The sequence below is a fragment of the Phodopus roborovskii genome, unplaced genomic scaffold, assembly GCF_943737965.1.
Source record: "Phodopus roborovskii unplaced genomic scaffold, PHOROB, whole genome shotgun sequence".
NCBI lineage: Eukaryota > Metazoa > Chordata > Mammalia > Rodentia > Cricetidae > Phodopus > Phodopus roborovskii.
The window spans coordinates 272,518-285,653 of NW_026126524.1; the positions used below are offsets into that span (position 1 = coordinate 272,518).

Genomic DNA, 13,136 nt, shown 5'->3' on the forward strand with positions numbered 1-13,136 from the left:
CTAGCCTTAGGCTATAGATTCTGAAGAGCAGCATCTCATTATGTATTTCTCCTGAAACAAGATGAACAGGCATGGAGTGGAACATCAGTATCCTCAATGTTAAGGATCAACATAGGTGCATAAGTAGCATGTCCTTAGGTTGTTCAAACAGTGCTTTATTTTGAGAGGAATGGAGGAAGCCCTTAGTTGTCATGTGGCCCTATCAAGGTCAAACTTAAGAAAGCATCAGGAAGAGACTGAGCCACTGGTAAGCCAGAGGATAGGACACACCTCAGATAGATCTCTAGGGACAGAATAGTTGCATGAGTGACTATGGATAATGTTGAGGCATGTCTCCCCCTTGCTGGGTGTGGTATTGTACTCCTGCTGTCCTAACAATGGGGAGTTGAACCCCATACTCTGGCTATAAAGTAAAATTGACCACTCAAAAATAGCAAACTCTCACAGAGCCCAACTGCTGAATGTCTACCAAAATGCTGTTTCATTTCCAGTGTGTTCTGAGGGAAAATTGTGACATAGGTGGCTATTTATGTGTTCACCTGAAGAGTGAGTACTGGGAGAGAAGAGGCCAAGAGAGGCAAAGGAATAGCAGGGGAGACTGAGGCAGGGAGCCAATGGAAGGAATCCCAGCACTGTGAAAGCTGCTTGGACATGAGCCAGTCCCTAATCAATAGCCACGAGAAACTATATTGTGATGGCTGGAGTGGGGGCAGACCAATAGCAGACAGATGAGGACAGAGGAGAAAGCTGGGGACAGTGAGTGAATAGATTGGCAAAAGGAGCAAAAATAGAATATATAACTGATAGGAGGAGGTGCAGAGTGAGTGTATAGACACCAAAAATGAGGTTGGGAATCTGTGCAGGTCACATGTAGCCTCTTAGTTGTCAAAAAGGAAGAGATTAAATGTGCACAGTAGACTGTTTCCACGGGGCCAGAAGCCCTGGAATGTTAGCCTCTACTGGGACAGAGCATTCTCCTCCAGCTGCCCCAACTTCTGTCATCATATGTCTGCAGATCCCCACCTCAACCCTGTCAATCATACCCAGTACCCTGGTCCACCTGTTGGCAAAGTCATCCCACTGTGAGTAGAGGGCAGGAGGCTATGAAGTCAGGAGCTGCCTGGATTAGGAAATTGGTATCAGGAGAGAAAGGTAGATTAACTACATCTCAATTGACATATATAGATACTTTGCTCAGCTTTTTAAAATTAAAATTATTCATTTATATCCTGACTGCAGTTTCAACCCCCCTCCCATTGCATCCCCCACCGTTTGCCTCTCCCACCCCCCTTCCACCTTCCCATCCATTCTTCCTCTGTTTCTGTTCAGCTTTTTCATTCCAAAGTTTTAAATTTAATGAAAACATAAAAGTTCAGTGAATGTATTCATTAGATTTGCCAGTTTGTAACATTTTCTTATAGTTGATTTATCTTTCTCCAGGGTCTTGGTTCGCTCTATCTTTCTCTCTCTTTTAAAGATAAGCTGCAAACATCAATACCATGAAATGTTCATGTGGTATGTGTGTGTTGTGATGTGTGTATGGTTTTGTTTGTTTGTTTGTTTGTTTGTTTGTTTGTTTGTTTGTTTAAGACAGGTTGACTCTACCTAAGGCTGCCTTGGAACTTGACTCAGTCTTCCTTCCTTGACCTTGTGAGGTTGAGAATACAGGCTTTTGTCACTACTCCCCACTCAAGACCAGAAATTGTTGTTTACATGTATTGTCTGAAAGCAGGAACCTTTACTGTTAAAGTTGCAGACCCAAACTGTACATCCATCTCTTATCTTGAATATAGTATATAGTATATGATTACTCAGATGTCCTTCTAATATCTCATCCCAGCCCCAAGCATGTTTTCCTAAGTCATAATCAGTCTGAGTCTGATTCTTGTGACCTATGTTCTTTGGGTAGCTTTAAGCTTTTTCAGTGGAGCACAGTATCTGGGAACTGGGTGTAGGTACTCTGGTCCATTTCTTTACAAGCTAGGAAGGTGCCAGCTCTAGTGGTATGGCCTCCAGCTTAGAACTCTTGGGATGGGGAGAAGCACTGTCCCTGTGCTCAGCAGTGTAAAAGGCAGATTTGTTCTGTCTTCTACATTTTGTCTTCATGGATACCTGTTGTTCCTGCTTTATTCAGTTACAAAAGAGCACATGCTCATTAAAAAAGTAAAAGCAGGGCTGACCACTGGTATTGGATAATCAATTAAGGGCTCATCCTGAATGTCTTAGTTAGGGTATTTATTAGTATGAAAAGACACCATGACTACAGAAACTATTATAAAGAAAACATTTAATTCACTTAGAGTTTCATAGGTTAGTTCATTATCATCATGGCGGGGAGTATGGCGGCATGCAGGCAGATGTGGTACTTGAGTAGTAGCTGAGTCCTTCATCTTGCAGGCAACAGAAAATGACTGAGACAGTGGATAGTATCCTGAGCATAGGAAACCCCAAAGCCTATTTCCACAGTGACACACTTCTTCCATCAAGGCCATACCTACTCCAATAAAGCCATACTCCTAGTATGAGATCATCGAGACCAATTACATTCAAACTACCACATTCCACTCCCTGGCCCCCAAAAGCTTAAAACAACATCATAATGCAAAATGCATTTAGTCCAACTTCAAAAGTCCCCATAGTCTATCACAGTCTCCATAATGTTTTAAAGTCCAAAGTTCAAAGTCCCTTCTGAGACTCATGCAATCTCTTAACTAATCCCTTGTAAAATCAAAATAAAGTAACAGATCACATACTTCCAACATATAATGGCACAAGATGTACATTATCGTTCTAAAACATAGGGAAGGGAGCATAGTGAGGAAATACTAGACCAAAGCAAGACCAAAGACCATCTGAGGAAACTCCAGATTCTACATCTCTATATCTGATGTCAAAATGCAAGTCTTTAATCCCAGCACTCAGGAGGCAGAGGCAAGCAGATCTCTGTGAGTTTGAGGCCAGCCTGGTCTGCAAAGCTACAGAGAAACCCTAACTCAAAAAAAAAAAAAAAAAAAAAAAAAAAAAAATTCAAAATGTTCTTCAGATCTCCAACTCCTTTCAGCTTTGTGGATTGTAACACACTTCATTCCCTTGGGCTGGTTCTACTCCAGTTAGCTTCTCTCCTCTGCAGGTATCCCATAGCTCTGGTATCTCTAGCATCTTGGGTTCTCTGAGGCAATCCATTCTTCAAGTTCACAGCTTCATGCAATGGCCTCTCTACTAGGCCTCTGTTTAGGAATACCCTTGATACACACTTTGCCTTAGAGGTTTTCTTTAGGCATGGAGGCAAATTTCATAACCTGTTTCTTCTACCCTTAATTCTAAAGCCAGAACCATGTGGCTGGAGCTGCCAAGTTCTGCTGCTTGCTGGGGCTGGAACATGGCCACCTCATTCAGTTATATCTTACCAGCTTTCTGTCCTTCACTGCCTAAGCTTAGCTGTCTTGAAACTTGCTCTGTAGACCAGGTTGTTTTCCAACTCAGAGAACTGCCAGTGCCTTCCCAGTGCTGACATTACCTGACCATACCTGGCTCTAAGGTTTTCTTTAGTTCTTTTTCACAAGTTGGAAATTTAGCTAGATGGGATCTTGCTCTGAGGTCACTACTCCCTTTATTCCATTTCTTAATTCATTTATCTCCTTGAACACAGGATTTAGCTCCATTCTACTCCTGGTGCTCTTTTTCTCCTCAAAATTTACATTTTGTAATTCACCCTGCTCAACTTACTCCTTTTCATTATAAATCTTCACTAGAGTTACCACCAATAACTACATAGTCTATACTAGGCTTTTGAGATTTCCTCTGCCAATGGAATTACTCCAAAATTCTTCACTTTAGCCTCAGGCAGACTCTTCAGACAAGGGCAAAAGGAAGCCATTTTCTTTAACTAAAATCCAAGAATTTTCTCTGAAACCTCCTGAGTGAACACCCATAGCTCATCAAATCACACTCAGCACCACTGTCTTCTACTCTCCTCCTAGTGTAGCCCATTGAGCAACACTTAAAATGTTTAACAACTACTTTTCTAGTCCACAGTCCCAAAGTTCGTATTACACCAAACACATGGTTGTGCCAATCACAATTCCCCAGTCTCTGGTATCAACTTCTGTCTTAGTTAGGATTTAGATTGCTTCGAAGAGACACTGTGACCACACCAACTCTTACAAGGAAAACATTTTATTGAGGGGGCTTGCTTATAGTTTCAGAGGTTCAGTCCATTATCATCATGGTGGGAACATGATGGCATGCAGGCATTCAAACTATCACATGGAGGAAGACTAATTCTCCCTTTCTCAGCAGCCTTTAGTTGTCTGGAGTTCTTTGTTCAGGGTTGAGGCCCCTAGAAATTTTCTCCTTCCATGTTAGCATGTCTATTAGTATTGTTATTGTTTAGATCTTGTTTAGTTAGCCATATTGTTTCAGTATCATAGGTGTAGCTTCTTTGTCATTTCTAGGAGACACAGTCTCATAGCAAACTGTCTTCATCTCTTTGATTCACTCTGAAATAAGCAAACATTAAGTGGATTTAGCAGGTTGTATTTATATATTTATGGGTGTGTATATATTTGTATACAGATATACACACAATAATAATAATAGTAATAGTAATAATAATAATAATGAAAAAGAAGCCAGGAATTTGGGAGAGTAAGGGGAGCATGAAGGGGGAGTAGAGAGTAGACACAGGAGGGGATGGAGGGAGGAAAGGGGGAAAGTATATAATTATATTTTAATTTAAAATATTAAGGGAAAAAACAAAAGGGGGTAGAAACTACAGAATTAAATAGAAGCTATGAAAGTGGGATTTAACTGTATTTTTATTTTTAAAACCTTAACTGTACAAAACATGTTCATGCTGGTAGTGTTCCCTATCCCTTATCTCTAATATATCTAAGACTCAATAGATGCCTGCTATGTGTAGTACCAAACCATACATACCAGTGTTGCAATACTGTAGCAGTCTGCTTGATAACCGGGATGTCACTATAGGTGGTAATGGCAGTAGCACTTACATAGTGATGATGAAGCTGTTTATGACCCCCTTGTCATTTATGAGATCAGAAAACTTTGCATGATACAAATCTTGGTATTTTGAAATCCTAGTTTAGAAGATTTAAGCAGTACCTTTGAGAAACTCAGTTCATTGTATGGTTTCTGAGGTGGTAAAGGGGTAGGAGTGGATTCAGGTGCTATCTCTAAACAGGATAGGGTGGAAGACAGAAAGGTCCAACCTGCTACATTTTCTCTCTCTCTCTCTCTCTCTCTCTCTCTCTCTCTCTCTCTCTCTCTCTCTCTCTCTCTCTGTGATACAAGTTTATATGTGTGTTTGAGTGTATGTCTTTGAAGTTGACATTGGTTGTCTCCTCAATCACTCTCTACCTTACATATATCGGTTTTAAAGTCTCTCACTAAACCTAGGACTCAGTTTATCCTAGGATCTCATTTCTATCCACTATATTCTAGGAGTTTTTGCAGTCTATCACATCCACCCAACTTTTACTAGGATTCTAGGGATCCAAACTCTGGTCCTCATGCTTATATGACAAAGCACTTAACCTACTGAGCTAGTAGCACCTACATTTCCTTTTTGGTAATCCAAAGTCATTACAATGAGGTGATGTCCTGGTAGGTTATTCATATGATAAGACACCATGACCAAAAGCAACCTGAGTAGCAAAGGGCACAATCCATCACTGAGGAAGTCAGGGCAATAACTGAAGGCAAGAAACTGGAGGCAGTACTGGATACAAAAGCCATCGAAGAATGTTGCTTATTGGTTTGCTTTCTTATACAGACCAGGACCGTCTGCCCAGGGGTGGCACCACCCATAGTGGGTGGGATCTTCCCATATCAAACATTAATTTTAAAAAATGTCCTCTTGGAAAAGGGGCTGTCTCCAGCTCTTTTACTGACTTTTGGGATCGTGCTTCTCATACTGGGTCTCCTTGTCCAGCTTTAATACATGGGGAGATGTTTAGTCTTACTGCAACTTGGTATGTCATGCTTTATTGATACTCATAGGAGAACTGCCCTTTCCTGAAGAGAAGGAATTGGGGGCGGGAAGGGGCGCTGAGAGTGGAAGATGAGGGGGGCTGCGGTCAAGATATAAATAGATGAATTTTTTAAAATGTAATAATAAAAATAAATGTCCCTGCAGACTTTGCTACAGGCTAAGCCAATGGAAACAATTTCTAAAAACTAACCAGCACAACTGACAAACTGATATGCTTTTGGGACTGTCTCCCAGGGTCCATCTTTGGGAGGACACAGTTGAGCAGCTGGGTGCTTAAAAGTGAACACTTCTGTGCTGGATAGGACTGGCTTGGATTTGGGGGCAGAGTTGTTGGACTTCTGAGAAGTTGGGGAATCCCCCTTCCCTGTGATAGCAGGTACAGAATTCACTAAAGGTATTTTTGAAGTCATAGACCTTTTAAGTTGATCTCTTTTGTTGCATCAACTGTAAGCCCTCAATCCCTCCTTTGTCTCGAATAGGCTAAACTTTCTCCAAATAAAATAAGAGATGTTTTTTGTTTGTTTGTTTGCTTGCTTCCTGTTTTTCACATGTGGATTAATTGTAAAAACATTTTCAAACTAGAGATTGTAGCTCAGTTGGTAAAGTGCTTGCCTAGGATGCATGAATCCCTGGGTTTGATTTCCAGCACTGCAAAATCCAGCAATGCACACCTGTGGTCCCAGCAATCAAGAGGTACAGACAAGAAAGGATCAGAAGTTCAAGGTCATCCTTAACTACTTAGCAAATTGGTGGGTTCAAAGAAAACAAACAAACAAAAAAAGAATTCCAAAGTGTAGATTGATGACTCTACACTTGAGAGTGTTTGCTCCTGTTGTAGAGGATCCTAGTTTGTTCCCTAGCATTCAGTGTCAAGCAGCTCACAACCACCTGTAATTCTAGCTTCAAGAGATCCAGTGCTTTCTTCTGGCTTTAGTGAGACACCTGCAGTCATATGCATAAGTACCCTCCACACACACACACACACACACACACACAATTTAAAAATAAAATTATTTAGGGTCAATGACATGACTCAATGAGTAAAGGCATCTGCTGCCACATTTGACCATCTGAGTTCAATCTTTAAGACATACATGGTGAAAAAAAGAGGACACCTTCCACAAGTGTCCTCCAACTTCCATGTGTGCATTGTCACCACACACACTAAATTTTTAAAGGATATAATAAAAATATGTTTTTAAAATTTGCATGTGTATGAGGATTTTACCTGCTTGTATGTATGTGTGCCACATGTGTCCTAGTGCCCATGAGGGTCAGAAGAAAGCATCAGATCGCCTAGATATCCATAACTGGAGTTATGGATAATTGAGAACCACCAGTTGAAGAGCAATAGGTGCTCTTCATGGTTGAGCCACCTTTTCTAAATAAATACATTTTAAAATAGTCTTGCGGCTTATTGTAGTAGCATACACAATCCTAGCATTCAGATAGTAAAAGCAGGAGGGTGGCAAGTTTTTGGAACCCTGTCTCAAAACAATAAAAATCTTACCCAGAATGAACTATTGAATGGGCTGGTTAAAATTAACATTATGATCAGTCTGACATAGAACTTAGTTGCCCCTTGGAGCCTGTCCCTATTTCACCAGGGTTCCTGTTTCTTTGGAGGACTACTGTTCTCTGGATTTGTATAGATTCTGTAAGTCAAGTGTGGTGGGAACAGGTCATGGTTTAATCCTGCAAGAATTAGAAGTTAGAATGGAGCTACCAGCAGGGCATGATGTAGTTGAGAACTAGGGAAACTGCTGAGGAACCGCAGTGAGGGTCAGGATTTCTGCTCTGCCTTTGTTGTGCTGTGGATATGAGCCTAGAGCTTCTGCTTTGTGATCATTCTTCGAGTGACCTTGGTCACTGCCTCTGTCTAACTGCTAGAACTTTTACCCCTGCCTTTAAAGCTTTCTCATGATTGGTTTTGCCTCTTGTTTGTCCCAGGGATGTTCCAAGCCATCTCCTGCCCTGGAGAAGGGATGGTCTTCATGCCCAAAGTTATAGAGACCCCCTTCTATTTGTCTTCCTACAGAAGTTTAAGGAATTCCTAGAGTGTTACTGATTGTGTATGCACCCTGACTCAGGCCTTAGAAATGCTACTGCCTGGGCTGCCACACACAGAAACAAACCAAACCTGTTAACAAGTACTGTACAGCATTCTGAGCCCCAGGGTGACTAAATTCACTTGTCTCCTTTAGGACAGCTGGTGGAATTTCTCAGGAAAGTTGAATGTAAAGGCCCTCTGTCCTGCGACAGCATTCTGAAGATCTTCTACCAGACATGCAGAGCAGTGCAGCACATGCACAGGCAGAAACCACCCATCATCCACAGGGATCTCAAGGTACCAGCTGGGTTGCATTCCTGGCTACATGTCTTCGAACTCTGTTCTCCTACCTTGGGACAACTCCCTACTAGTCTTTGTGCCCCTTGTGCTTGGTCAGAGTCCAGTACTTTCTGTTCGGCTATTGTCCAGTCATTCTAAGCTTCTCATTGCTTTTGCTCTCAGAATTGTGGCCATCCAGGTGCAGTTCTGACCTTAGGGGGAATCACTTCCATGGAAAGGCTTCTGTTGTGTATCTCCAACTGTAGGTGGAATGAATGTGTCACAGCCTAGCTGAGGGTGGCTCCTGCTTGTCTGAATTGCTGTGTGTAACTGGTGTAGCCTGGTTGAGGAGTATAATTATATGAATTTATTCCTTTTCCTGTTATTAATGAAGTTGATTATTTATAGCTACCAGCACCTTATTCTTCAGTTTATTTTGCTTTTTTTCTCCCTATTCTTTTGCCTTTGCTTATGTATTTGGCTTACTGGTATCTCCTGGTATATTATTGAACAAAACCTTTAAAGTTGTATTGCCATAGCCTAGTATTCATTGCCATGTTGTGTCTTTAAAAAAAAAAAGAAAGAAAGGAAAACAAACAAACAAAAACAAAACAAACAAACAAACAAAACCACTGAAACTGGATTGGTGCAGTGGCTCAGCAAGTGAAGGCATTTTCTACCCAGCCTGATGTTTTAGTTAATTTTCTGTTGCTGTGAAGAGACATCATGACCAAAGCAACATATAGAAGAAAGCATTCAATTGGGAGAGTTATTTACAGTTTCATAAGGTGAGTCTATGATCATCATGGCAGGGAGCATGACAGCAGAAGGGCAGGCATGCTTGATGCTAGAACAGAAACCAAGAACTTACTTACATCCTGATCCTCAAGATGAAGGCAGAGATGGTGGTGGGGAAAGACTGGGAGAAACTTAGGATTTTGAAGCCTCAACAATCACCCCAAGTGACACACCTCCTCCAAAAAAAAAAAAAGGTCATACCTCCTAACACTTCCCTAACAGTTTCACCAATTAGGTACCAACCATTCAAATATATGAGCCTATAGAGCTATTCTCATTTAAACCACCACACTTGACAACTTTGAGTTGATTATCAGATTCCATGTGATCAAAGGAGACAACTGGCTCTCAGAAGTTATTGTTTGACCTCTTTACACAAAATAAATACTTTATTTATGCTTGAAGACAATGTGGTAGATGTTATTGGTGGTGCTGGTAGGTAGATGTGTGTGAGAAAAAAATGAATATAAAGAATAAAATTAGTGGAGAATCAGTCACTTCCCCATTGAGGTGAAGTCTGTAGCCTTCTGCTTCAGGAGCCCCCAAGAGCTGGCTATCCCTAGTCATTGCTTGCTATGAAATAGGTGCATCAATGTGTACCTCTTGTGTGGCATATCTGACTTGTGCAGCAGCCACTGTCTGCTTTTAGTGATCATGTTCTTGGTTTAATTGATGCTGCACAGTTTGTTTTCGTGGTGGCATGTCATTTGAATGTACGTGTACCTATGCATTCTTTTGTGCCTGTTTTTTTGCTCAGTGTTATGTTTAGATCCATCTGTATTTCTGTGTAGCCTTTATCATGAAATATTCATTGTGGGGCTTTCTCATTATGTATTGCTCTGTGATTGGAGGGTACAAGCATGTGACTCTTGAGTGTTCTGGAGACACATGAACTCCATAGTTCTCCCTTTGTCAGCTTGTGTTATTACATACACTTTGACAGATCTTACAAGTAGCTATAGTTTGTTTGCATTTTCATTTTGCAGGTTCCTACCTCCTTAAAACTCTGACTTTTATTAGAATTGCTATGACTCTTCAGCATGGTTGATAGACTGTCAGCAGAGAGTTAGACTAGGAATGGTAGGTGACTGGTTGACCTCAGTTGGGACACTCTACTCTGATGAATGCACAAGATACTTAATGTAACTAGAAGGAGGAATGGGGGATGCCAGTAAAGTTATGGACTGGAATTAGAATTGCATGTAATTTTATGAGTAGTGGATTTAAAATTGGGCTGGGTGTAGTAGTGCATGCCTTTAATCTCAGCATTTGGGAAGCAGAGGCAAGTTGATCTGTTTGAGTTCAGGGCCAGCCTGGTCTACATAGTGATTTCCTGGTCAACCAAGGTTACATAGTAAGACTCTATCTTTTAAAAAAAAAAAACTTTAAGGCCTTCTGCACAGGAAGTCTTTTTTACTTTTTTGAAGTCGTTTGTCTGTCTTTGCTAGATTTATTCCTAAATTAATATAGATATTCTTTATCTTCTGACTTTTCGGGAGGTTCATTGCCTTTAATTAGATTATCTGTTTTCTGGGTGAGTGGTTTTAACGTTAAGAAAATTTATAGCGGCCTCTAGCAACCAGCAACCTAGACCTTGGTACAGAGTATTTTCCTGATAAGGAACTGATCGTGATTAATATCCCTGTTTGTCTTTGCTGAGGTTTGGGCTCCATATACACACTAAGTTCATAAGAACCATCCTTTGGCATTTTGCAGGTTGAAAACTTACTGCTAAGTAACCAGGGAACCATTAAGCTGTGTGACTTTGGTAGTGCCACAACCATCTCCCATTATCCTGACTACAGCTGGAGCGCCCAGAAGCGAGCAATGGTGGAGGAAGAGGTGAGGCATGCATTTGAGTGTGTACTTTTAGGAAGTTGCTTCTCACTTCCTTTCCCTCTCATGCCCTTTATGTTCCCACAGAGTCTCCAGGTACAAGTCTTAATATGGCTTTATAAGTGACAGTTCTTAACAGATTCCCTGGTACTATATCCTGGAAGCATCATCTTCCTGGCTGTACTCTGCTAGTTTGTGGCCACAGATTTAAACAGAATGCAGAATTCATTTGATCTCATGCTCTTCTTATCAACCTGCTTTTAAATTTCATCCTGTTTATTTTTTTAGAATTATTTATAATTAAGTATGTATAATGAATTTTTATTTTAGCATTTTAAGTCAAATTTCAGTGGCATTAAGATACATATATTAGGACTGGAGAGATGGCTCAGTGGTAAGAGTCCTAGCTGCTCTTCCAGAGGTCCTGAGTTCAATTCCCAGCAACCACACAGTGGCTCACAAACCATATATAATGAGATCTGGTGCCCTTTTCGGCCTGTGGCACACATTCAGGTAGAACACTATAAATAAATACTTGCTTAGGATAAGCAAAGTCCTAGATTCAATCCCTAGTATAAAAGAATTGTTTAGAAATATTCTTTGTTGAGAGACCTGCAGCTTAGTTCAGGTGGCTCCTATCCCTATACTGTATCCTCAAAATGTTTACATAATTCTACAATGGCTACCATTTCTTAGAATTTTACATTAATTTCATGTACAAACAGTACAGTACAGAGGAATAGCTACAGTGTTCAGCAGAGAGGTCCTAAAGTATAAAGATAGATAGAGGATAGTGAGGGACCACTCTTGCTGTAGAAGGACCATGATTCTGAAAGATGGCCTTACACTTCTAGACTGTTGGGTGCTGCCAGATGAAGCTACTTCAAGGCCAGATTGCCTTTTATGGGGGAGGGGAGGGCGTGGTCCCTAGGGATGCATCTGTGGAGGAAGAGGCATAGCTACCCTAGCATAATGCCTGTCAGGGACATTGTGTTTATTGTTTAGCATGATGCAGGGTTATTAAAGGCAGGGTTTCTGGGCTCCTTGGAGGCCCGTCACCACAGCAGAGCCATGCTTTTAGCCAACTGGGTCCTTATCTTTGCAAAGATCATGCTAAATTCTATATGAGGCTTCATTCTCAACCACCATTAAAGAGTTTGAAGGTCCAGAAGAATTCTGGCCAGAGCTAAGGAAGAAAGCCTTGTCCTTGCTGTTCAGTGTTTGTCTCACTTCATAGCACTTGTGTATTCAGTTTATCAAGAGTTGTCAGCCACTACCACTATGAGTAGTGAAAACCATTTTAGTTCATTATTTATTTGGGTCATCAGTCCAGTCCAGTTCCTTAATTAATTGCTTAATTATCCTTTTCCAATGCCCTGCCTATCTGTGATGTATGGATACAGTCCTGCATTCCTTCATTATACTCATATGTTGTGTGAAGAACTAGGCTCATTCCTTCTAGCTTCTGGTGTCCTGCAAGTCTTCTTCAGTGGTGATGACTCTTAACCCATCTTTGCTGTCTGCTGCTGACTATAGTACTGTGCCCATCACTGAAGTGGGAGCCCCAAGGTTCACGCGTGTATTTGTTATTCATAAGAACTTGGATACCATTTTCCCCATGGTCACGATTCAGTATGTCTTTATTTTGGTGGGAAAATGTCCCAGATTTGCTTCACAAGGCTCTGGATTCTTTTGACATTTGCCATCTGGTGTGGCTTGAATATGGTTTGTTTTTTCCAGACTTATACTGAGCTTAATCCTCATTGTGAGAAAGTGTGGAATCTTAAATCAACTATGGTATTTAGAAATGGACCCTTTTAGAAAGGATTAGGATTAGAAAAGGTCATTGGGATGGAGCCCAGTGCTTGAATTTTGGTAACTTTCTAAAAACAGAGAGACCAGAAGACACATGGACATTACTTCTGTCTACCCTGTGCTACCTAGTGACGGTGCCAGAAAAAAGACTGATACCACATATAGAATATGGACCAAAATCATGAATTAAACAAAATTCCTTTCTCATAGTTTACACAGCCTGTGGTGTTGTGTTATTAGCAATGGAAAAGTGGACTGATGCATCATTGTTTTGGAGCACTTATATCTTTATGATACAGAAGATTTGGGGTGACCACATTCCTGCCTTACTTAGCCCTGGGATCA

General features: G+C 40.9%; 1 protein-coding gene across 8 annotated transcripts in view; it reads left to right on the plus strand.

Annotated features, from left to right (window-relative positions):
* The window catches only part of Gak (cyclin G associated kinase), a 57,635-nt gene that overhangs the window by 6,827 nt on the left and 37,672 nt on the right, over positions 1-13,136 (plus strand). For 4 of the 8 annotated variants that reach the window (XM_051198045.1, XM_051198046.1, XM_051198048.1 and 1 more), the window contains 2 exons: positions 8,218-8,360; positions 10,857-10,982. In XM_051198045.1, coding sequence (XP_051054002.1) covers positions 8,218-8,360; positions 10,857-10,982 — 269 coding nt within the window. The remainder of the gene's footprint in view (positions 1-8,217; positions 8,361-10,856; positions 10,983-13,136) is intronic. The other 4 variants (XM_051198049.1, XM_051198052.1, XM_051198051.1 and 1 more) reach the window with 3 other exon arrangements.